Raw genomic sequence first — 25,052 nt, 5'->3', positions numbered from 1 at the left:
AGGTTTTGAAATTTAATAGAGTCTCTTATAGTTTAATCTTGTTGGTATTGGCATCTCCTAAAACGTAAAATCGTATGACCGTCCAATCACCTAACACCGAAAAAAGAACGGGGTTAGGTAGCGTCATACATTACTGAAACAAAATCCTTCTCTATCAAACCTTCCTCGTTACATCGAGCCTCTAGTATTTTCAATCCATTGATCACCGATATTCCCTCACGCGATAGGATGCAATCAGTATTTCAGGTAGGTCACGAACAAGCAAAGCATAAGCGAAATCGTGTTTCACTCAATTGTTTGTCATGCAAACGGCGTAAAATTAAATGTGATAGAAATAAGCCTTGTGGTTCATGTGTCAAGTATGGATCGGTTTGTGAGTACCTGCAACCGCTGTGGAATAAAGCTGACCAGGATGAGCAATTTTCTGTGCAGCGTTTAGATTTTTTGAGCTCTAGACATGGAGATGACGGGGCTATCAAGAAACGTAAGACAAGTCAAGGAGAAAGGAAGAGTGATGTTGGTAGTATTGAGAGTGTTGATATATCCGAGAATGTTAATCCTCACCCTGAAGCTAATACTGGTGGTGTTTTTGCTCAGTTGGAGTTCTTGAAATCTAAATTACACGAATTGGAATCAAAAATGCATGATGGAAATGGAACTTATCAAACATCTAATAACTCCACACCTGCAACTGAGAGAAAGCCTCTTGACTGGGAGACGATCACCTCATCGGCACACAATGACTCATCGAACCCTACTTTTGTTGGAATTAATCCACACAATGATACTGATCCTGAAGAAACTATTAATTTCTATGCAGGCTATGCACCCGTACATGTTCAGGACTTAGCTAGACGATACAACCATGGTCCATTTGCTTGGTTGACGTTATTGAAAAAAGATCCTGCCCAAAGTCAAGTTTGGAAATACTTGCATTCAGTTCGTCAAGAAAATCGTCAAAGGATCCGACAAACTCCACGTGCTGCTCAATTACCACCTTTAATTCATGTTTTCAAAGATGGGGATTCACAAGGCGGAGCAAAGTCTGTTCATGGTTGTTGTGGCCACGATGGTGTTGATAAGGATGCTGAAACAGATAAATCTGACCAGCCTCAGTGTAAAAAGAAGGATCGTGGTCAAGAATGGGAATTTCGTGAACGAGCAATTGATCGTGACGGGTTCAATGATTTGAGGCTTTATGGCAATGTTCGAACTAATTTCAAACAACTGGGAATCAGAGATGGTACTGCGGCTGCTAGCACACCGAAAGCAACAACTTCTGTGGAAGATAAATCAGAGTCCAAAAAGGATGTTCCTATTAGCCCTGAGCCAGAGAAGAAGTCAAGAGGTGCCATGTCATTTGGCAAAGGCAAAATCGAAGAAGAATTGAATTTGATTGAAAATTTGAAGGATTATCTCCCTAAACAGAAAGCTATTTGGAAATCAATTGAGTTGTTCTTTACCCACTTGTACCCATTTTTCCCATTACTTGATGAACAAGATTTTGTCCATGAAATGGAACGCATATTGGGACCTAAAGGTTACAATGACTCCAAAATAACCGATTTGAAAATTGAAAAACGACTTGATCTTGCATACTTGGGAACACTTTTCATTGTGATTCGATTTGCTTACGTTTCACTAGTCACCAACAGAAGAACCATTATGGATCAAAAGTTGGCCAATGAAACAGAGGATGTACATGAATTGGATGTACAGTATTTGCTAATGAACCCAGCTGAAATGAAGCTTATCGAAATGGCAGAATTATGTCTTGATCAATTCAATTTAAATCGTAGAAGTGCCCTCATTGTTTTACAGTGCACTTTTTTTCTTCGTTTGTATTATATGTTTGGACCTGAGCATGGTGATGGTGCCGATGGTGGAGATTCGCAAGTGATTAATGGATTAATGGTTCAAATGGCACTTGCTATTGGATTGCATCGTGACGGATCAGTGGTTACAAATATGAATGATATCATATCTGATTCTATTGAGGGTTCTGTTGCTGAAGAAGATAGCACTAGGATTCAAAATCTTCATCGCAAAATTTGGTTTTTTTTGGTTATATGTGACTTGATACAGGGATATCAATATGGTAATCCATTATGTGTCAGAGAAGAGATGTATGATACTCGCTTGCCCTATTATGAACCGGGGAATGAAAACATCGATGATGTTGAAAAAGAAAAATATGTTGTTAGTACATTTGCTTACCTTGAAAAGTATCGTACCAAGTTGGTGAATATATTGAACTCTTGTTTGAATTTACATAAACCGGCTAATTTGAAGATCCTTACTGGTTATATTTCCGAATTTGAAGTGTTTCTCAATAACAATTTTGGTATAATGAAGTTGTTTCTTATACCTTATGATGAAGATAATTATGCTTATCCATTTTTGAAAATTATGAAGTGCAAAAATTATATCAATATGAAAATGTTTCTTAACGGGTTATTGGCCCATTTGTATATCCATTATGAAGCACAAGCAAAAGATCTGAACCAACCACTTGACAAACAACAGAAGCTGCAATCATTGGCGTTTTTCTACTTGAGAAAAATTATGGCCTCATTGTATGGTGAATTTTTACCCCACGTTTTCCAATTGCTTTGTGAAAATGCTAAAAATTTCGGTACTGATATCGGTAGCGATTTGATTTTGAATCCATTTATTGAATCAATGTTGCACAAGATTTCTCAATTTAGTTTTGCAATGTTGACACGATTGAATTCGACGATCTATTTAATGAGGTCTAATCCTGTAGCACATGAAGCTGGAATGAGATCCGGGTTCACTTATCGGTTAAAATATGCCAAATTAGTGCAATTGAGTCAACTTTTGGAAAGAATCTGTGAAGTGGTCATTATGTCAATGTCGCGATTGAGTCAACGGTATTATTATGCATGGAGAATAACTAAAGCTCATTCGTATATTATGACTCATTGTATGAGGAATCAAGAGTTTTTCAAACTTTTCCATGAGAAGAAACAATTAAGGACGTTTTTGGAATGTGATGATGCCCAATTGAATGAGCTTATAGCACTTTGTGAAAAGGGTCTGAAACCATACAATAAATGCAAGAAAAGGTTTGGCAAGATGTTTACAGAAACTTTCAACGGAAATCATAATAGCGCCGGTGATAATGTTGAAGACGCTGGTGGTGTACAGTCACGACCAACATCAGGAAATACCAATAGAGGGGAGACAAGAGTTAATGGTAGTGGTGATGTTTCCCAGGTGCATACACACCAAAACCTGGTTGGCTCAAACGCGCCAAGTTCAGCAACCGAATACTCCAACATCTTAACCAATCCAACGTCATCCGAATCCTGGTCAAGTCTTGATGATTTTAACACTGTATCAAACACAGATATCGATAATTTATGGATCTCACTCAAGATGAAAACGAGTCCATTTACCAATGACAACAATCATGATCAAAATCAAAGTGGATTTCCTAATACAAACATTGGTGGATCAGTGTCTGGACATACTCCATTTACGCCATCGGTGATGACTCCATTTTGGCAGTCTTTGGCACAACCATATAACCAACAACAGCAACAACCACTACAGCAGCATCCGCAACAACAACAAAACTACCAACAACCTGCTGGATTTAACGAAGGCGGTAGTACCAACAACCCTGAAAATGATGCAAATTCTAGTGGTCAAGGTAGTGGTGGACATGCTGGAAACGCAAATGGAGGCGAGTTGAAGACATTGAATGATTTCGATTTGTTTAACAGTTTCCCCTTGGAAGAAATGTTGGGTATAGCTAGTATGAACTTGCCATAGATTTACTAGTAGTGTATACAATATAATGAGACTGTGTGATTTAAGCCCGCTATTGATCCTCTGTGTGGGTCTGTTCTGTGATGAATGTGTGGTTGCGAAACTTCGGTTCCTTCCGTGGTAGCATATACTAGCGTCATTATGATACAGTGATACGTTTACCTGTGTTCCGGCGGGACTTGCATTTAATTGCATCATTCGAATAATTTTATTGCGAACTAAGTTCGTACTTCAAGTTGCAGTTGCATTAGGTGGAATTTCTCTTTTTGCAACTTACCCCGCGTTATCACTCACTAAGATCTCCGCTGGCTCTGCTTCACACGATCCCATTGCATATGTCGCTAGTGGGAAAGTTCGATAATAACTACAGAAAGCCAGTCTTATAAATTGTAATTTTTTTTATAATATCTATATTCAAACGTCCTCTTTGTAAAAAAATATAACCGTATATAAAAAGTTTCAACCCAGAATGAAAGATGCAAAAGAAACTGGGGTGAGAAGGAGTAAAAGTATCTCATCTTCTCACTCGAGAAAACTAAAATGTCGTAAAATCCAACAATTGGAAAGGAGATAGATCAAACGACCTGCATTTTACTATCCCTTTATCTTTGATGACCAGCCAAAATAAACTCATAAAACTCATAACAAAAGCATCATAAACTGCCACTTAGATCGTTGATTTGTTGAATTTCTTCAACAAGTTATTCAATTCAATCTCTTCCTTCATTGCAGCAAATTCAATAAGTGGATCAACCATGTATTGATTAGCTTGTTGTGGTTTCTTTTCAACAAGAGTGGATGAAGCAGTTGATGGTGGCAATGGCGATACTGAACATGTTGAAGTGCCTGATGATGAGTTTGATCTCGTTGAGAAAAGTGAATTTGTTGATTTGGATGAACTGATGGATGAAATTGAACTTTGAGAATCTTGTCTGTAGTGTAATTGATTGTATAATGAGTTGGAGCTAGTGGATGAATTTGATGGGCTGACCGAGCTTGATCTGGATGGCGATGGAGTAAGATATGCAGAAGCTGGGGTAGTAGTTGCGGGAACAGTGGATGCAGCGGTAGTAGCAGTAGCGGTAGCAGATGCATAAAGTTGTTGTTGTTGTGCTTGTTGTTGTTTCCACAATTTGATCTTTTCCAGCTTGATAATTTGTGCTCTAACTGGTTCCAAAAATGATCCTAATACTTCAACCATTTCTTCATTAGAAACCTTCAAATCCCAATTCAATAAATAAATCAATTGCCTTTCCATAAGATTGATATCTTTAACATTAAACAATCCATCAGTATATTTAGCCCAATGCTTATTTTTTGGGCTAGAATCATTGTGGAACTTACTAGACAAGATTAAACAGCTCAACAAGATTCTGTGTCTAGTGCAAGGTAAACCTTGAGCGTTTTTTGGCAATTTGGTTTTCAATTTTTGCAAGTAAATCAAATTAGCCATTAAAGTACCTGTGTATACATTGGTGTATTTGATCAATTTGGTGAGAAATGTCATCAATGAAGGTAATTGCTTCACAGTGTTGTTGGTAGTGGTGTAAGTTTGTGATTTGGTATCTTTGCATGGAATGACTTGTAATGTAGCAACAACCAACTTGTGGATCATATCGTGGGTAATTGGACCATTGAGGAAAATGTTTAATGCTTTTAAGTCAAGTGCTGAAACCATGGTGGATGCAAAAAGATGTGAATATGTACTGTGAGTGGTAATAGTTTGGAAAGTTAGTTGATGATTAGAAAGGACGGAAGGGGAATAGAAATTGAAGAAATACGTCGGTATATATATACAAAGATCTAAGGAGATGTTTTGATAATTTTATTATTGCAAAACAAAAGGTGCGTCCTATTTGATTGATAATTGTTTTAACTCCTCTGAGCTTATGTCGTCTTTGTGTTATATTCGCTATTTTTTATGTTTTGTTTTTTTTTAATTTATTTTTTTGTCCAGAAAAAGGGTGTTTGTGTAAATACTGGATTCTTTTTGGTGTAAAAAATTTATTCGGCGCTTAATTCATCTCTCTTGTAAATAAACATACAAGACACCTCCTTAAAAGATTCTATGATGAAGTTCATAACCTTTACTAACGGCACAATAAAACCAATAGTTAGAGACGCAAAAACCCATTTACTAATTTTTTTAGCTCTACACACACTAATGAATTTTGGTTTGATTCCCAGTACTTGGTCGTGCTTTATCTCTTTCCTTTAATGTCACCCTTCCCCTTCGATTCAGATACTCATCGTTTGATATTTACCTATTTTCTTTTCTTTTGTTTTGCATTTTTGTAATCTGGCATTTACTCGCGTCACAACTTTTTCGAAACCCAAAATAGCAGAATTGTCTCACCTCAGCTTACATGAACTAACAAGAAAAGCAATAACGATACAATCAACTGCATTAAGATTCAATATGCAAGTTCATGTATGACGCAACCCCATATCTAACCCTTCTAACCAAAATCTACGACCCTCTTGACAACGATGATCTTTCTTAGGTGCAAATTACATGCTTAATTACTTATCCTAAAATAGAATAGTCTAGTTAGTCAAACACTGAGTGACTACACTTTGACTAAAGGAATGCTTGGTTGACGTGGAGAAGCACAAATTGTTTCTGGTGGAAGCACATCTCTCCAAAACCCACCTGACACGAGGGGGCTATCCTATTCGTCAACACAGCCACCCACATCTAGGACAATGGCTTGAAATGTGCCTGATACCATTCGTCTACAACACAACACTGATAAACATTGTCTATTTTTAGTGTCTTTAATAAATCGTCAAATGAAACTATTTGACTCTAAGCATTTTTAAAACGCGTCAGTAATGAGGGAAGGGTTCGCCCTAAATTCCTACTACTTTTTGAATTTAGCCGCCCAACAGTGTCTAATTCCATTGTCATACTACATTTCTATTACATGTGAAGCTTGTGGTATTTAACTTTAATTTTACCAAAAATGAGATCTGTTTTAAAAGGGGGTTATGCAAAAAAAAATCTATATCGCGTGTACACATTTTTAGTTCGTCTAAACCAAATACAATTATAATTCTTATTCAAACAATAGAACTCGCTCTTCGTTGTTTATTGTGATAAAAGATTGACGCGCGTCATATTCTTCAGTAAAATACAATAACAATACACTGCAAATTTTAAGGGGAAAATAGAACATGAAAGACAATATATTTAAAAATTCTAGATCTTTTTGATTGTTAGCTATTTCAACAAGAGACGTTTTCACACATTACACACCTTACAATAGGCTTATTCAAATTAACTAGCAGATTCAGCTAGCATGATACAATCTCTATATGCGTAAGTGGATACTGTTACCATCAGGAAATAAAAACTAAAAAAAAAAGATGTTGGCGTTTATTGGTGCATGGATACGTTCATGTGAAGCTATTCCTACGGGCAGAAGAGCGCGGAGCCATATACGTAAATTCATTAAAGCTCTAAGCAGCTTTGGTCTGAAAATATCATCTGATGTTCGATTCCTATTGCCCTTACAAAACGTTTACTATGTCAAATTTAGTCAGGAAGGTTTAAGTCGCGCGTCTTATTAATTGTATTATTTTAATTTTCTGTTTTCAGCCCTAACTCCGACGATTGACAGGGTGAAAATTGTATTCACGCGACTATTGCAGGTTAATACCAAAGGCAATACGTTATTCCATCGAATACCCTTTGAACTATTTGGAATAAACATCAACGTGGCCGCAGATGTATCTCTGTTCGCTATGTTGGTGCATTTCTATTTGGGGGCACCCGATCAGTTTCGTCAATTAGACTACGTTTGAACAGACTTACAATGTCATCTTTACATAGTAAGCAAAGCTCTTTCAATGCATTACTTATCAGTCTAGAGGAGATTTACAGTTCCTATTGAAGAGCTATCAAGTTGCAAGACTAACCAACGTCCTAATGTCAAGCACCGCCACACAGGCATACAATTTATCTCTTTTAGTAAAAAGTATAGAACTACTTGTTAATTACTCGCATAATATATAAATATCCATATAAAGTGATCAATTTTCCCTATTTTGTACATATTGTTTTATACGCATAATGTATATTTTGACGAGCCAGAGAGTTTTGTGTGTAACTTTTCCTTCAAATAATTTAACTCAATTTGGTTAAATAATTGAATTACAATAAAAAGTAAAACCAAAACCATTCCTCCTTGCATAATAGACGACAATTTGTAGTAGACCTAACAGACGTCTAGGCGGTTGCGGTTCGAGAAATCCTATTGTACCCTTAGCTCATGGGTGTTTGGTATGAGCAAATTTTTCTTTGCAGAATAAAAGAGAGTTCAATCAACCGAGGTGCAATGTTGTAAATTGCAATATAAGCAAAAATATCGTTACACTCTTTGAAATACAGATCAATAAGAGGAACACTACATCTAAAAAACACTTCAACACAAAGAAGACTCACTACCAAATAGTTTTATCCCATTCATCAAACACTCAACAACAACACACAATTTTTGTATAGTATATATATTTGATCAGAAATTTGGGTATATTACTGGGTCTGTCATGCAGTTGAGTACTCAGACTGGTGCACAGCGAATCTTGTCATCATAAATATATATATATATCATGTGTGTGTGTAAGTATATAATTGTGATTTAGAATATCCTAAATTGGAAGCGAATCTCTTTGTTCGTGTTTTCTCACTATTTCTACCTGGGTGACTTGAGTGACATAAATACACGAATAGTCATTACTCGGCATATCCGTGTTACTGTTCATCACCTCGGGTTTTGTATTAGAAAAAGTGAAGAAGAAAAGAAGTGTGGTAAGAGTTGAAAATTTTTCTTTTCCAAGAAGAGACATTTTTATAGTGATGAGAGAAAAGGTGGTAGCATCGAAATATCGATTAAAAGACTAAATAGGGTTATACACATTTATCTACTCTAGAACTCCTCTTCCTTCTCAAACAACTAGGTTCTTCAATTTGGTCAATTGTTCATAATACTCAACAATGTCATCTCCCTTATTCATTCCAGGATACCCCTTCATACGTTCACACAATTGTTGATATTCAGCTATCGATTGGGCACCAATTAAGCTTTGAAGCCATTCACAGTACAATTTATTATACTGACGTACAATCAATTCCATAAATTGATGAATGTACAGCAAATCGGTCACTGTTTTATACAACTGTAAGCATTCGTCAATAGGCATAATCAATTTGGAATTTATGTGACGAACAATTGTATGTTGAGTAAAATTGATTTGATGGAGGAGCTTTTCATGGAATGATTGACAGATTGACTTGATAAATGGGTCATTGTGGTTACCAGTGTATGGTGTATCATCTTCGAGGAACCTCTGCCATAATCGACAATATTTTAATTGAATTTCAAGAAACTCGATCAATTGGGGGCCTAGTGCGCTTAATTTCTTGCGTAGCTGAACAAGGCAATTGACGTAATTTTGCACCTGTGAGTTTGGCATTTGCTTTCCTTGCTTGTTCTTGTGTTGTGTTGTAGTCTCTGGCTCAGATGGCAATGGTCGATTTTTAAGCATTAGTAGAATATCCTGTTTACTAGGTGAGCGAGTGGGTACTCTCTGTCGACTTGGCAGTTTGTCCTCATTGGTAACATCTAGAACTTGTTTGTTCTCACGTAAAGATTGATTTCTTCTTGGTGGAGTCGTTGCTTGAAGTTGTTGATTTGGCAGTCGAGGCTTCGTAGTTTTAGTAGTTTGTGATCGCGATATTTGTTGCTTTGGTTGGTTGTCTATCAGCGTTGCAAAGAAATCAGTAAGGGCATTCAACTTGCTCGGTTTGTTTTTTTCGGTAGAGTCTGACGTGGAAACACCTCGTTTTACCATTGATGACAAAGATCGTTTGATCGAGGCACCTCTTGACAATGTTCGTCCTGGTTGAGTTTCATTGGGATGCATCTTACTTCTGGGTGCAGTTTCTCTTTTTACTGCTTTAGCATCTAGTTTGTAATTTGAATGAAGCCCGTTAACGATATTAGTATCAACGGCTGTACTTAATGGTCTACTATTGAAATCAACAAATTGCAATTGGAAACTACCTCCATGGTCATGCATAAAATGGTTTTGTGGATAATAATCGGGGACTTTAACTTTCAAAAGTTCATCTACTTTGTTCAAATCAGTCCATTTCAAAACCGGATAATTTATCTTCAAATTATCAACAACGGCGAATTTTGAAGTCACTGAGTTCAACTTCACTAGACATATTTCCAAGCCTTGATAATTTCTCTTTATTCCATTGTTTATCCCCATCTTGGTATTATGATTATTAAGCTTTACCAATTGATCTTTGATGGACTTGATAAATGTGGGCAACTTGTACCATACTTCCATAGGAATAGCCAATTGATCACGATGGTGGACTGCTTTGTCAAGAATAAAATTCAATTTGAAATAATAGCTTAGCAAACTAAATTTAAACAAGTTATTGAAAATTGCCAGATTGTTGATCAAATCACCAAAATTAATCACTTCTATTGAACAATTGTACACAAATTGAAAAACATTACAGTTGATCAATTCGGTCTCGCTGACCTCTTTTTGGTCAATTATACCTGATTGTTTGCTTAACTGCTTCAATATGCTTAGTATCATATCTTTGAATCCATCTTTGATTCTCATAAGATTCAACAAAACCAAGCTCTTCTCAGATGTAGCATTCCATTCCAACTTGCTGGCCTCCAAATACTTTTCCAATTGTTTATACTTGCCAATGCTATAGTTGAGAAACTCGAGAATCTGTTGTTGATACTGAAACTTGGCATCGTTTGTCAATTCATGGTTGAAGAATTCTGCACGCATAGGAGAACTAACTTTCTTATATTTCGAGTAGCTATTACTTGGTAGCTGGGGTGGCTTGAAGCTAGGCTTTGGCGTTTCCGATTTTTGTCCGTCATTTCTGTATCTTTCATGTACAGAAAGTGGAAACTTTGGAGGTTCTAATGTTAACTTTTCCGGTTTACGTTTCAGAAGACCCCGATTTCTTCGCGATGGCTGACGTTGAACATTGTTGAAATTTGGATTTGACATAGGTAAGGATATTTGTGGGCGTAAATCAACATCCGGATTCCTTTGTTTACGTGATTTTGACTTTGTGGGTTTATCAGGAGCGATATGTCTCTCTGATTCCAAAGTTGATTCTGAATCTGTAAATCTCAACCATGCTGGACAATACGGATCATATTCAGCAACAATTTCATTCCGTACCACCACACCTGCATTTTTTACCCCTATCAACTCTCTTTCCAGTAAAGGTGGATTGCGTATAAATTCAGTCATGATATGTCGTTGTTTGAGTTGTAATATTATGGCTTCGTGGGCTTAGATAGAACTGTTGATCTCAAAAGGTACACCCCTTGGAGTAGATGAAGGCTTTGTTCATATTCAACCAAAGGATAACGTTGTTTATTTATATAATCTTAAAAGTGTCCCATCCGTAATACATTCCATTCTTGTACCTTTGTTTTCATAAATGTTTCATAATTGTATTGTTTACAAAAAAAAGTAGATTTGCTCTGTAAGACGCAAACGCATATATCTGGCCTAAAAAACGTTTTAAGGGGTATTCTCTATTCACTTTGTTTGTTCTAGAACTGTAATATCAACTAACAGATACAACAGCAGCCTGATCCTTTGAGTACTTACATCAAGAGAGTATGTAATGTAAACTTAGCTCTCTCTCTACATATGCTTACCCTGTACCTTGGTGCACTTATTTCACCACTGAATGCAAGACGCCAAATCAGATAGCGCCAAACGCAAATCGGCGCCGATAATCCTAAAATAATAAGGTACCACGCCATCATATCTTCAAATTTGCATCGTCCCCTATTCAAACTGCAATGTATAAACTCATTAGATCTTCATTTATCCGTGTAAGAAAAAAATTTTCTCCTAGTAGTGTTGTGCTTCATTGTGGTATGTTGTATCAACTGAAAATGTATGTAAGAAAATTTCATCACTCCACAAAGACAACTAGTGTACAACATCCAATGAAATATATTATTTCTAGAACATCTAACTGCAGGCCATTAGGAGTAAGACAACACTATACGACCCTACTCTCAATTGGTTACGATTTTGTGTATTGATTTGCCTATCTCTACGTGCAATATTTGTGAACAGAATCCACCACAGCATTTCTTCTACTGATCAATGCTAACTGATTCATCTTCCATAACCCCTTTCCCAATATACTCAGATATGAATTTAAATGTATCAGTACTTTCGTGCAAGGATTTTACAAAGAAGTCTACGTTTTCCTTCATCCTATACTGACTTTGCTTAACGTCATTAACATCAATAATATCTTGTGCACAAATAGGACACCTTGGTCCATGCTCACTTCCATCATCAACATAATGAGAATTTCCATTACTTGTGGGCTTCGCAACAAGACTAGATGATAAACATTTCTGATGGAATGAATGTTTACATTTGAAATGAACCATGGGGAAATCCAACTTCAATTGACATGCTGAACATTTATTATTCTGAATGACAAATGGATGTGTCAATTCGGATAATTTGTAGGAATTCTTGGTAGAGTCATGTTCATACATTTCAATAAGTTTTTCGTTATTGGTGATTTCTTGTTCTTGAGTTGTGAAATATTGGAGTAAATAATCCTTGACAACACCAAATGTTACAAATTCACTATCATTGGATTCGCCGCCATTGAGCAAACTAATCAACTCAAGAGGATCTAACAACTTGAATTTCTTGATCTGTTGTAATATTTCCTGTATGTCATCATGATTAACCTTCTCATAAATCTCACGTTTGGAAACAATAAATTCGAGCATCATTTTATAAAGCTGTGGCTTGGCTTGACCATATTTCTGCAATACTTTAAAACAACCTTCAACATTTTCATCTATCTTGTAGGATATAAATATGCCTTCTTCGTCTCCATTGTCCTCTCTTGCTTTGATTTCACCTGGTTTGAAGTTATACAAATGGCTCAACAACAACAATGAATCGTCATCTAGTAAGTCACCATACTGATCAATTATAGATTGTGCTTTCTCTAGCCACCCTGATTCATCTGTTTTCTTATTCAATGAAAGATACATTTCAAGTAATGTTATCAACACCTCCTTTTTATCCATTAGGTTACCCTGATATTTATCCAATGCTTCAATACACGCCTCAAGGAAGATTACAAACTCGTGTGGATGATTGGTAAAGCTGGAGTAGATCAAGTTTGGTTTTGGAGGTAGGTATGTAGGCTCTTTTGTGAGACTGGACGATGCTTCCTCTGTTTTCTCATTTTCTGAATCGCCGCCACGAAGAGTCAAGTAATTTAAAAATGCTTTGTAGTTCGTCAATTCAATCATACTCTCCCCTCCCTTTTCATCATACTCTGTTTTACCCTCTGGTGCCGTTGTTGAAGGACCCTGTGAGGACTCAGTAGCTTGGTATTTCCCGGTAAACACATTGATCAAAAGCTCTGTTGTTTCAATAGGACAAGAGTCCAACAACTTTTTCGATTGATCAATCAATATCAATAGCAAGTCATCAATTTTCAACGTCTTCATATAATTCAATGCCAATTTTGGTTTATTCAAATCATATAACTGAATTTCAACAATCAAATTAGGTTGATTTAGTTTGTATAATAGTCTTAGCACTTGACTGTAGAACCCACACTCTTTGAACAAGTTTATAATGAGGGGAAAATTGAATTCTTGTAAATTTTCATTAGACAAGTCCAACTCATCGATAAAAGAATCGATCTGATCAAGATTTTTCAATTTACATAAGCAACACAATAGTAAAGTAATGTGGTCCACAGTGGCTAAGGACATTACATATAACTCTCCTAAGAATCGTACCATATTCTCAGTATTGATGGCTTCTTTGAATTTGGTAACCACATTCATAATAAAATCGTCTCTATCTTCACTGGGAGCTGACTTGCCGATATCGGCTGGCTCCTTCTCAAACAATCCGAGGCAGCTAATATAAACATCCATTGATTCATCGTACTTTTGTTCCTCAAATAAGTGGTCCGCGTGTAACGTTTGTATCCTCAACAATGTATCAGAAGGAAGTTTCAGTTGCTTCGCCAAATTAAAAGCTACGGAGAACAACTCCCTCTGTAAAATGAGTTCAATCTGTTGATTAATTGGTTTCTCATAGAGTCTGTACAACACTCCATCGTTGGACAAAAGGTAAATTTCATTGTTTATTTTGAAGGTGAACTTGATTACACTTTGCGGAATCAACAAATTGAGTGAAATGTGGTTGTTTCTGGTATCTAGTATGATTACCCTTGATTGAAATTTCTGCAGGTTATCATTATCTGTTGAGCTCACCATCAATATAAACTGATGGAGTCTTGCAATTCTAGATTTGGGAACATCGAAATTGATGGTTTTTAGCTTTGCTGTTGGATTGTAGTACCTTATGGAATCAGAAAGCCCGACAATCAACTCCTGCTTGCTTCCTGCTGCAGTACAATCCAAATTTGCACCCGACTTCTGCGATAGTACACGCAAAGGCTTACCATGATTTCGACCAGTGGTGGACACCGTCAACACTTTTGAAGTTGTAGTGACATAAAGTATTTGTTCTGCTTCATTGAATTGAATACCAGTTATTGGGTCATTAGCAACACTCTCATATATGACTCGCTGTTTTGATCCTCTATCACGTAACAAATCTCCTCTGATAAGTAAGACTTTTCCGTTGGTATATCCCACCGCCAAACACGTTAAATCGTAATTGAATTTGAAGCAACTTATTGGAAAGAAATTTTCACTTTGCGCTCCATTGCCTCGACTATTCTCAGTGACGGCAACTTGAGTCTGAAACTTAAATTTGTACTCCGATGCTTCCAATTGTTCTATATTTAATATCCTCGTTAAGTCCCATAGTTTGATAATCAGCGGAAATCCTTGCTTTTCAGCCAATGTTATAACCAAATTGCTCGAGTTAAACACAGGCTCTATAAACGTTATCCTATAATCAATGTCATAGGCTTGAAATTGACCCTCACAGGTCATGTTTTTAGGATTTATAATCTTGAGTATTGAGTTGTTGACGGCAATAACTAAATACGCTTTGGTGGCGTTTATAGCACTCAACGTGGGATCTGAATATAATGCATCGTGTGATTGCAAATATGGATCTCGTATTGGAATAAAATCAAATAATTGAAACTGTCTCCACGTTGATAATAGAGACATTTCTTAATGAGCTGTTGCTGTCAAAGTAATTCAAAGAGTTGAATTTTTGCGCTCCTCAAAACGCTCCAGAATAAAGTTCGATTCAGATTGTATTCCTACAAACATATTACAACAATTAGTAGAAGAAACACACAAGATGGTAAACACATTGTGCCTTTGGTAACAGATGAAAGAGAATTCAACACGAATTGCTTTCTTGGTAAAATAACCCCAGTAAATGAATAAGCACCACGAGCCACAACATAAGACTCAGTATCGTTGATTTTTGAAGCTAGGGCAGTGATATTGGCATTGATAGTGGCATCAAGGTTTTCAAAGTTTGTTGAGCGTCGCAATTTGGTAACTTCGGAAATTCGAGGCTTATTGAATCGGGAAGTCTCGTCGGTGAAAGAGACCCATTTGTTGGATGTTGTTTCATTGTTCGTCTTTGAACTTATTAGATGGCTTCGAAACTTAGGGAGTGATGTTGGATGCAAAATTATGGTAGTGCCCTTAATTGGTAGTATGCTGAATAGCCTGGTTGCTGCTGGGTGCATCAGTGTCACTGGAACTATCGGCGTTGGAACTATTGGTGTCGTTAATTCAATTACCGTTGAAGTTGAAGGGTCGCCGTTTGGCCGCTTCTTTCCTAAAACTAAATGACCATCCTCATATTCAATCAACTCAGATGGACCAATTTCATGTCGTGCTTTTGAGACTGGGTCTATGCTGTGATCGAGAGACTCTTCTGAACTTTTTTGGTGTTCTGTCGTGAAATAGGCAGTGGTACTCAAAGCTATCTGTACGATACTTTTCACAATCTCAGTTGCTGGAGAATGTGATAAATCAATGCCAGTGCTAGGCTCCATATTTGGACGGTTTCTCGCTAATCTTTTATGAGATGCAGTCACGCTATACACTTCATCATATTCAGTGTCAGCTTCAATAACATCATCATTTTCAACCTCAAATTCCTTGCTTACAGCCGATAACGAAATGCTTGGGTCATCTTTCACAGTAGTATCTGATTGAATTGAGTCAGATAAACCAACAGTGAAGCTTTGCGTCGTCACGGCTTTAGGTTTTGTTACATTTTCACTCTCAGTAACAACATCTGACAATGTCACTAATTTAGTAATGGTAAAAAACTTGGTAATCACAACTGGGGTAGCAGGTGTCTGCGTGGAAACTTTAACCAGTGGTATAACAATCGGTCCAGTTATATTAAGTGGCTCTCGTTCATCAGTTGAATAATCAAAGTCTTCTTCCAAATCATCTGTCTCCTCAGTCCACTCGAGTTCTGACATTCCTACATTATCAGTTGTATTTGCTCCTCCTACAATTAAAAGGTGATTATTCCAATTTAAACCTGGTTTTGTTTCGTCATGGCTCTTGAGCAGTCCTTTGTGAAGTAATTTTTTGTTTCTAATCTTGCTTTTCCATCCTTCAAGGACATTTTTGGCATTCATCTTGATTCCACCAAGAACCTTATGTGGTTTCCTATTTTTGGTTCCCTTGTTCCTTTTTGTGAGCAACCCTTGGACTTTTGGAGCATACGTCTCTCTGGTTGGATAATAGGTGGTTTCTGTGTGCCACAACAGGTCCTTGTTGGAAAAAGCACCGATGTTGCTATTTTCTCCCTCGACAACTTGCAAGTATAAAACGCCATTCTGATTGCCATTACTTCCACTGTCGAGCCCCACTCCATAGATGTCTGAAGGAATTATATTGAAGTCATTGGTCACTTCCGTGGCCATTTTGATCGAGTGATTTAGTGCGTCGTATGAATAAGTTGCATTTAGACAGGTATTTGCTGACATGAGTAAAAATGAAGTCATATAATGCATTATGAAACTGCAAGTAGTGATCGTATCAGCTTTACGTAGGTTTAATGAGTTACTGAATAGCTGTGTATATTAAGAATTTGTTGTATCTGGTTTCGTTGTTATGTTGTTGCAAAATGAACAATAACAAATTCTTCAGACCAACTTAAACCGTACGGAGAAAAAAATAATCACCTTCAAAGCTTGAAAGTAAAAATCAAGTTAAGTCACAATAAGTCCATTCATTCGAAAAGAAAGTCTTTCACGTATAGCTTAGCTCAGCTTTAGAGAAAATAAAGCTAAAAGTTGCAAAAAAAACTTGCTCCCTACCAGAGTCGAACTAGTGACCTTTGCATTACAAGTGCAACGCTCTACCAACTGAGCTAAAAGAGCAATTTTCACTTAAAAATGTGTTTAGAGAATTTAAATTCTTCCTAAAAACGTCACTTATTTTGGTAGCAAAAATTTGATATCTACCTTTGAATTTTGCTTTATTGAAAAATTCTAACAGGCGTCAACTTTAATTAGTGTCCATAGAATGTCAAAAACTTCCGTCAAGCGTGTAGTCAACGCAAGTATGTGATACCAATTAACCTCAAAAAGCTCGCTACTAACAATGACATTAGTTCAAAAATTCTACCCTACAGCTTTAGCTGATAAATCTTGGGATAATACTGGTTTACTATTAGACTCAAGTGTGGATGACACGAATCAACTGACCTCCCCAATCAAAGTTTTGCTTACAATTGATCTCACTCAACCTGTTGCTGATGAGGCCATAGAGAAAGGAGCAAAATTCATAATGGCATACCACCCATTTATTTTCCGTGGACTAAAATCGATAACTCCTCAAGATCCTCAACAAAGGTCTTTATTGAAATTGGTTAAAAATGATGTCAGTGTGTATTCACCTCACACAGCTGTTGATAGTGCCAAAGGTGGGGTAAACGATTTCTTAGTTAATGTAATTGGTGGTAGTAACATACAAAGCTCTAGTCCTATAGAGCCTGATTCTGCAAACCCCGAATGCGGAATGGGAAGATTAGTTAACCTTATACAACCATCTACTTTGAAAGAGCTTGTACCAGTAGTCAAGGAGCGGTTAGGCCTTGATCATGTTCAAGTCGCTGAATCCAAAAACGGACCGAATCATGAAATAAAGTCAATTGCTATTTGCGCTGGATCAGGTGGTGGAGTCTTTAAAGGCTTACAAGCTGATCTATATTTTACTGGAGAGCTATCACACCATGAGGCTTTGTTTTTTAAGGAGAGTGGATCTTCAGTGATTTGTTGTAATCATTCGAACACAGAGCGCCCATTCCTAAAATTTATTCAAGAGCAATTGCGTAAGGAATTGAACTCAGATGATGAGGTTATCATTAGTCAGACTGACAGAGACCCATTTCAAACATGGTGATGTGAAGGGAACGTTGTTATTGACGCTATTTCTATAGATCCTTTTTCAATAAAAGCCGCACTTCTATAAAGGGGCACAAAAAAAAGATGGATTCATTCACCTCTGCATCTCTAACAAACGCCTCACACACTTCGCTTAACACACGCTTTACGAAATCTATGATCAATTGAGATATTGCAAAATGGTTGATCTACAACCAAATGCAAAGTCCATTCTTCTTCCCTCCGTAAGCGGTTCTCAAGAAACATCGGTGAGTATACATCAAGCAAAGGGCGCAATCCCATCACACAATTTGAAGTCAACAATTGTTGCATGTTCTGGAACTTCATATGTATTTTTGTACGGTGGGTTTGATGATAATGATGCGTTGGACAGCAATGTGTATTTACTAAACACTGATACGATGGAATGGGAAGTTGACAATAAAATGGATGGATTGTATAGAGAGGGACATCTGGCTGTGTATCTCAATAACGGTAATGTCTTGATATTTGGTGGATTACCTTTTGACGATGAGATCTCGCTTTCTGGTAATTCCAGTGGTGTTACTTCGAGTGGAGAAATGAGAAAGGATAACTTGATGATGATTTATAATATATTTGACAAAAAGTGGATTGGGCCTCCAGATTTTGCATTGGCAAATGCTCCAAGCTCAAGATCGAGACATGCCTGTTGCTTGACTCCTGACGGTACAAAACTTTTTATTAGTGGTGGATTGGTGAAGTCCTCGGTATTAAGTGATTTATATTGTTACGACTTGACGTCTGGAACTTGGAGTGGTCCTTTTGAGTTTGAGCCAAGGTTCGACCACACTATCATTTACCACAATGAGCGTATATATTGCTTTGGTGGCTTGAATGGAGATATGAATCATGTTAAAACTGTAACGTTTTATTCCTTTAAAACTCAATCAACTTGTGAGGTTTCAGTTTCGAATTTGGTGACTACAAATTTTTCATCGTTGAGCTACGATTTGTTTATTTTGGAAAATAGAAGAAATCCTGAGCTAAGTTTATTTGTTAATCTTCCAACATGGAATACAGATGGTGGGGTGAATATTGCGAGCTTGAATTTGACAGACTTTGAAGCACAAGTTTTGTTTGAACAGTTGGACTTTCTGAATTTCATGAACGAAGGAGAACACAATACCAAGTACCTTTGGTCTTGCGCTTTCATTAACCACAATGGAACTCTCTACTTGTTGGGCAATAAGAAGAAGCAAATTTCGCTCATGTTGGGGGGGCATTTGGCCCACAATGGTTTGGAAAATGAAGAGGAAACTATTCGTGAGAATGATTGGATTGAAGAGGAACCGGAGTCTGTGGTGCACGGTGTTAAATTTAGACATGTTTTAGAAGTTGATATTGGGCTGCTTGGATTTTCAAGTCATCAAAGCAACAGTTTGACGTCAGACTTTGAGAGGCTTTTTGAATCACACTTATTCGCTGATTTTGAAATCACATCCTTAAGGGACGAGAATGACAAGCGCAATTTTGAAAATCAAGTTGCTTACAATACCAAATCGTTGCCTGTTCATAAATCTATCTTGAGTGCAAGATGGCCCCATTTTTATCGCATGATTTCAGCGGGAATGAATGAGAGCCTCGAAAGCAAGGTACTTATTCCAGAACCATTTTGCAGAGTTAAAGCCATAATTTACTATTTGTATGTTGGAAAACTCGAGCACGATGAACAGTTGAAAATATATGACTATTCAGCATTGATAGTGTTGGCCAACATGTACGAGTTGTCTGAGTTCAAAAGCTTGATCTTGCTGAAGCTAGTCTCCTTATTTGAACAATTTCGAAATTGGTTCAAGTACGATGAAGATTCGATCTCGGATTTGCTTCGCGTCTGGAAAGATCTTTCCATCTCACATGAGCAAATTTTGTTATCAAAAATTATAGCTTTCATAAAGGAGAAATGGGGCGTCATTACCAGATCCAAATCGTTCATGTTACTCAGCAAGGATGACATTGTGAAGTTGTGTCAGGACTCTACTGATGATGTTGCATCTCAACAGGATGCTGCTGCCATTAAAAGCCCAAGTCGAATTTCTTTACACTCGATTGAGACAACCTCACCTGGTACACCTGGAAGAAGGACGAATTCCCCTTTTGTGATTGACTCACCTACTGCGCAGAGTAATCTCCTGTATACTGGTTCAATATTTTAAGAGTTGGCAAATGCAAAATTAAATAGTCCATTGCAATGGAGTAAATTAAACGTTTAACGAATTATAATCACGCCCCCTAGAGTAATACATCTAGTCAAAATTGTCATCAATAAAACTATGCAAAGCATCTCCTATTTCCTCCACCCCAGCTTCAATATCGTCAATAATTTCATTAAATAATCCTCCAAACCCTTCCTTATGTGTGGTGGTACTGGTTGCAATCGTTTTCGAGGGATCAGTGGTAGTGCTCACGTCACTTGTCGTTGTAGTAGTCAGAAAGTCACTTGGCTTGGGCAACGACTGAGTCTCAATTGGGGTGATTGTTGATTGCTCGGATACAAGAGAAGCCTTTGGACTTGGATTGGGCTGTTCATTGACTGGCTTAGCTTTACCTCCGACTCTCCACAACTGATCATAAGTTGCATTGTTACGGACAATATGTTCTACATCAAATGGCAAATCTGGGAAAACCAGAGCATCATTCCAATTCTTCGGTAACACTCGGGATGCAATTTTTTGAACCAGTTGACCATTATTTGGAGCCGGTTGCAATTCTAACGAATCGCAAATGAGGTTGTAGAAGTTAACGTTTGCAAATGGTTTAACTTTGTTTGACTTGAATTTCTCTTTGAAGAATGGACCTGATCCTAAAAACAATGCTCTCATCAATAAGTGTGAGTTGTCGTAACCATGAACACCTTTTGGCTTGTACTCTCCACCATTCTCCTCCATTTGCTTATGAGTTGTAACTGCATATCCAACATCTGGTATGATCCAAAGAGGAGCTAGCCTGTAGTTAAACTTGTGATCATCAACCAGTCCACCAAATTGGAATCTCTGGGGAATTTCCTCTCTTTTATAAATATGATAATGTTTAGTTAAGTTCAGATCGAGTTTGTCGAATCTTGTTCTAATCTCTTTCGCAGCCTCGTCCACATCAACATTTGGTATTAATCCAATTAATGGCCAGCCATCTACGTGGTCAATTTTTTTCAAGTCGATCAAATCATCAAGATACAAAACCCTCTCGTTGGATGTAGGCGCCATTCCATGGTCACTAACAAAGACCAAGTTAACAATATCATCAAGATTTCTCTTGTGAAGTTCACTCTTCATCAATTCTACGAAGTCGTCAACATAAGTCAAACTCTTTGATAATTCATCACCAGATATTCCATACTTGTGGCCATACTCATCAACTGTAGGAACATAGGTTAAGATTAACTCTGGCCTCGTGTTTATCTCCCGATCTAACCAACCCATCACTCTTTCCACTTTAGAGGTCAACAATTCAGACCCATTGAATCTATCGGAATCAAAATCTGGTCCAACCCCTGGAACTTCAGAGCCAGGCCACATATGCACTGCTGCTTTGACCCCTTGCAGCACGGCAGTCTTCCAGATTGGCTCACCACCTTGCCAGAAATCGGGATCTAGACTGCCATTTTGTGGATCAGTGCTAACAAACTGTTTGTTCAATTTAGTGTCAAAAAATGTGTTTCCTACAATACCGTGTTCTGATGGGTATAACCCAGTCACCAATGTCCAGTGGTTAGGAAAAGTTACTGATGGGAAACTAGGAACCATGTATGGAGCACCATAATCATTGATAAACATATTATGGAGTGTTGGTGTATCATGAGGGTTAATGTAATGAGGATGAAAACCATCTAGTGATACCACAATAGTTGTTTTGTAAAAGTCGTGGGTTGAATTGGAGTAAAGTTTGTGCAGCGGCTTGGTCGATTCACTGCTTAACTTTAAATTGATGTTCTTGGTGAAGTAAAGTATAAAGAGTACAACCGCAACTGCTGTAAGTAAGAAACCGCCGAATATGGTTCTGTTCCTGACTTTCTTTTCAAGAAGTCTTAACCTATATTCCTTTAAATCTATTGGTGGTTCATTCATAGCTTCCTCGTCAGAGTCTATGCCAGCATCATAACGCAGCACCATTTCGTAGTCATTGGTTCTCGTGTCATTTCTCAAAAGTGACTTGAGTTTTCCAATAAGACCTGATTTGGAACTACTCTCCCTATCTTCAGCGAGGGGGTCAAACAATGTATTTGGCGAATGATTGTTGTTCTGATGCTCTGCAAATATGATATCATCCTCTGGATCATCCATGTCAATAACTGGAACATCCACAGCATGTGGTGTGCTGTAATTAATCGACATTGTGTGAAGAATTGTGGGTGACTGTTGAAAAGAAGTGGTTTGTTATCATTCCGTTTTCGATTGAATGAACTTTTTTCTTTTGTGTTCAAGTTGGAACATGAGCCGCCACAGATGATCTATAGATTACGAAAACAGAAAACTTAGAGCGAGAAAGCTTCATGTTGTAACCACCAAGGTAACCGCAAGCCATTGTCATATACCGTATATATCTTAAATGCCAATTCTGCTACTATCAGGTGTTTGGTTTTGAGTTTTAATCCTAGACAAGCCAAGTGCACCATACAAGAGATGTGTTGTGCATTTTTTGCGCCTGCATTTGCTGTATACCAACGATAAGTTATTTCAAACTCTTCTTTCAAATCAACTACTTTGACTGTGCATAACTGTTAATGTGTGGTCAAAAGTACTATTAATTCTACAGTTATTTTACCAACTTGGGTGCAAAATTATTTCGAAATTTAGAGTGAAAAAAAATACACAATCAAGAACATTAATAGTCTTGCAATTAGTTTCATTATCTCTTCTGCCAAATTTCAACTTAGCAAAATGCTGCACCGAACAAAAACAAAACTCCTAGCTAACTTTCGGCAAATGCGTGTTCGAAAAGACCCAAATTTTGCATTACCTGTCCAATGATGAGGCAAATTAATTAAACTGAGCAATTACAGGATTTTTCAGCTATAGTAAACACCAAGAGTCTTCTTTTCTGGCTTCATCAGAAGCGAATGGTCATCCACCTTGTGGTGGAATGATTAATTCAGGTGACTTTCACACAATTTACACCTGAAAATCATGTGAAAACTATACATTGTATAAATCCAAAGGAAAGATTTTTCAACAATTCGAGCCAGTAGCTCAGTTGTAAGGCAACTTGTCCGAGTGGTTAAGGAGAAAGACTTGAATAGTTTCAAGGTATCTTTTGGGCTCTGCCCGCGTAGGTTCGAGTCCTGCAGTTGTCGTTATTTTTTTCGCTTTATTTCAATTGTGAAAACACAAAGACGTCTTGTACTTTTCAGGATTTCAGCCGACATCAATGCAGTTTTTTTTATTAGAGGACATTGAATCAACCGTCCCCTGTCCATGAGTGAAATAATCAAGTATCAGGGATTTGACCATGTATGGAAATACACTGGACCATGGTTTTACTATATGCTTGCAGCTTATATTTGTCTTCCAATTATAGCATACAAATTGCTACCCTATTTTTCCCAAAGTAGGAGGTCACCCAGTCGCAAAAGCGTATTAATATTCGTATTGGGGGATTTAGGTCATTCGCCGAGGATGTCTTACCATGCATTGTCGTTTAGTAAAGCCGGGTTCGATGTCAGTTTATGTGGATACATTGAAACACGTCCACTAGATGAGATTGTTGATGATTTGAATATCGACATTGTACCTATTGGCGTTGTCCATAATGTTTACAACTTTCCATTTGCAATTTTTGCAGCTCAAAAGATCCTTACACAAGTGAAACAATTGGTGAAGTTACTTTGGAATAGAGGTGGTGAAATGGATGTGGTAATGATACAGAATCCTCCCAGCATTCCGATATTGCTCATTGTTTTACTATTCAAGTTTTTTATACACAGACATTGGAAAGTTGTCATTGACTGGCATAATTTGAATTATACTATTTTGAATTTGAGGTTCCAGAATGTCAATCATCCATTCGTGAAGTTGATGAAGCTTTACGAGAGCTTTTTAGGTAAGTTCGCCGATTTAAACATAACAGTGACAAAAAAGATGAAGAAGTTTTTGATTAATGATTTTGGAGTTGCCAAATCGAAAGTAACGACGTTTTACGACCGACCTGGAACGCAATTCATGCCAGCAGAAAGCACCGATATCCGAAAGAGTCACGAAATTTTCCAAGATATAAAGGATATCGAGTTGTATAAGATATTAATCAGCTCCACATCATTCACTCCCGATGAGGATTTTGACCTCTTGCTCGATGCTTTGAAGATCTACGATAACCTAGAAAAGTCTAACGCGCCTCCTATTTTACTCATTGTAACCGGAAAGGGCCCACTCAAGGAGAAATTTGTACAAAGAGTTATTGAACTTGACTATTCACCAAAAATTATTGTAAAAACTGCATGGTTAACCTCAGAGGATTATCCAAAGATCTTAGCACAAGCGGACTTGGGAATATCGTTGCATACATCCTCAAGCGGAATTGATCTACCCATGAAGATTGTTGACTTTTTTGGATGTGGTGTTCCTGTCATATCACTTAGTTTTCCTGCTATAGATGAACTAGTAAAGGATGGTGACAACGGACTTATTGCAAGAAAGTCTACAGCTGAAAATCTAGTTGAATTATTGGAAAAAGTATTTGTAGATGATGACTTGCTATCCAACTTGAAGGAGGGGGCTTTGAGGGAAAGTAAATCCAGATGGGAAGAAAATTGGACCACAGTTCTTCGGCTGAAATTTGTAAATAAACAGTCGAAATAGCG

General features: G+C 37.4%; 9 protein-coding genes and 2 non-coding genes across 11 annotated transcripts; 5 read left to right on the top strand and 6 right to left on the bottom strand. All coding sequences in view use genetic code 12, as the record gives it.

The window, feature by feature from the left end:
* Positions 1 to 228: 228 nt before the first annotated feature.
* Positions 229 to 3,801, top strand: CORT_0B01720 (Zcf14 transcription factor; the record flags this gene model as incomplete). The annotated part of the gene is made up of 1 exon (XM_003867281.1): positions 229 to 3,801. The coding sequence occupies one exon, from the start codon at positions 229 to 231 to the stop codon at positions 3,799 to 3,801; it is 3,573 nt and encodes a 1,190-aa protein (XP_003867329.1).
* Positions 3,802 to 4,465: 664 nt separating this feature from the next.
* On the bottom strand, positions 4,466 to 5,476 carry CORT_0B01710 (Pcl1 cyclin homolog; the record flags this gene model as incomplete). The annotated part of the gene is made up of 1 exon (XM_003867280.1): positions 4,466 to 5,476. The coding sequence occupies one exon, from the start codon at positions 5,474 to 5,476 to the stop codon at positions 4,466 to 4,468; it is 1,011 nt and encodes a 336-aa protein (XP_003867328.1).
* A 3,272-nt stretch (positions 5,477 to 8,748) lies between these two features.
* On the bottom strand, positions 8,749 to 11,106 carry CORT_0B01700 (Fav1 protein; the record flags this gene model as incomplete). The annotated part of the gene is made up of 1 exon (XM_003867279.1): positions 8,749 to 11,106. The coding sequence occupies one exon, from the start codon at positions 11,104 to 11,106 to the stop codon at positions 8,749 to 8,751; it is 2,358 nt and encodes a 785-aa protein (XP_003867327.1).
* An 866-nt stretch (positions 11,107 to 11,972) lies between these two features.
* On the bottom strand, positions 11,973 to 15,020 carry CORT_0B01690 (Vps11 protein; the record flags this gene model as incomplete). Its single annotated transcript, XM_003867278.1, has 1 exon — positions 11,973 to 15,020. The coding sequence occupies one exon, from the start codon at positions 15,018 to 15,020 to the stop codon at positions 11,973 to 11,975; it is 3,048 nt and encodes a 1,015-aa protein (XP_003867326.1).
* A 95-nt stretch (positions 15,021 to 15,115) lies between these two features.
* Positions 15,116 to 16,846, bottom strand: CORT_0B01680 (hypothetical protein; the record flags this gene model as incomplete). The annotated part of the gene is made up of 1 exon (XM_003867277.1): positions 15,116 to 16,846. The coding sequence occupies one exon, from the start codon at positions 16,844 to 16,846 to the stop codon at positions 15,116 to 15,118; it is 1,731 nt and encodes a 576-aa protein (XP_003867325.1).
* Positions 16,847 to 17,142: 296 nt separating this feature from the next.
* CORT_0_Thr(TGT)_17 lies at positions 17,143 to 17,215 on the bottom strand. Its single transcript has one exon. It is a non-coding gene (tRNA).
* A 145-nt stretch (positions 17,216 to 17,360) lies between these two features.
* CORT_0B01670 (Nif3 protein) lies at positions 17,361 to 18,239 on the top strand (the record flags this gene model as incomplete). Its single annotated transcript, XM_003867276.1, has 2 exons — positions 17,361 to 17,397; positions 17,449 to 18,239. The coding sequence occupies 2 exons, from the start codon at positions 17,361 to 17,363 to the stop codon at positions 18,237 to 18,239; spliced, it is 828 nt and encodes a 275-aa protein (XP_003867324.1).
* A 181-nt stretch (positions 18,240 to 18,420) lies between these two features.
* On the top strand, positions 18,421 to 20,415 carry CORT_0B01660 (hypothetical protein; the record flags this gene model as incomplete). The annotated part of the gene is made up of 1 exon (XM_003867275.1): positions 18,421 to 20,415. The coding sequence occupies one exon, from the start codon at positions 18,421 to 18,423 to the stop codon at positions 20,413 to 20,415; it is 1,995 nt and encodes a 664-aa protein (XP_003867323.1).
* A 90-nt stretch (positions 20,416 to 20,505) lies between these two features.
* Positions 20,506 to 22,590, bottom strand: CORT_0B01650 (hypothetical protein; the record flags this gene model as incomplete). The annotated part of the gene is made up of 1 exon (XM_003867274.1): positions 20,506 to 22,590. One exon carries the CDS (start codon positions 22,588 to 22,590, stop codon positions 20,506 to 20,508), a length of 2,085 nt encoding a protein of 694 aa, XP_003867322.1.
* Positions 22,591 to 23,455: 865 nt separating this feature from the next.
* Positions 23,456 to 23,549, top strand: CORT_0_Ser(TGA)_16. Its single transcript has one exon. It is a non-coding gene (tRNA).
* A 121-nt stretch (positions 23,550 to 23,670) lies between these two features.
* On the top strand, positions 23,671 to 25,050 carry CORT_0B01640 (Alg1 protein; the record flags this gene model as incomplete). The annotated part of the gene is made up of 1 exon (XM_003867273.1): positions 23,671 to 25,050. The coding sequence occupies one exon, from the start codon at positions 23,671 to 23,673 to the stop codon at positions 25,048 to 25,050; it is 1,380 nt and encodes a 459-aa protein (XP_003867321.1).
* Positions 25,051 to 25,052: the final 2 nt, after the last annotated feature.

Source organism: Candida orthopsilosis, assembly GCF_000315875.1.
Source record: "Candida orthopsilosis Co 90-125, chromosome 2 draft sequence".
Lineage (NCBI taxonomy): Eukaryota > Fungi > Ascomycota > Pichiomycetes > Serinales > Debaryomycetaceae > Lodderomyces > Lodderomyces orthopsilosis.
This window is presented reverse-complemented; position numbering and strand designations above follow the sequence as displayed.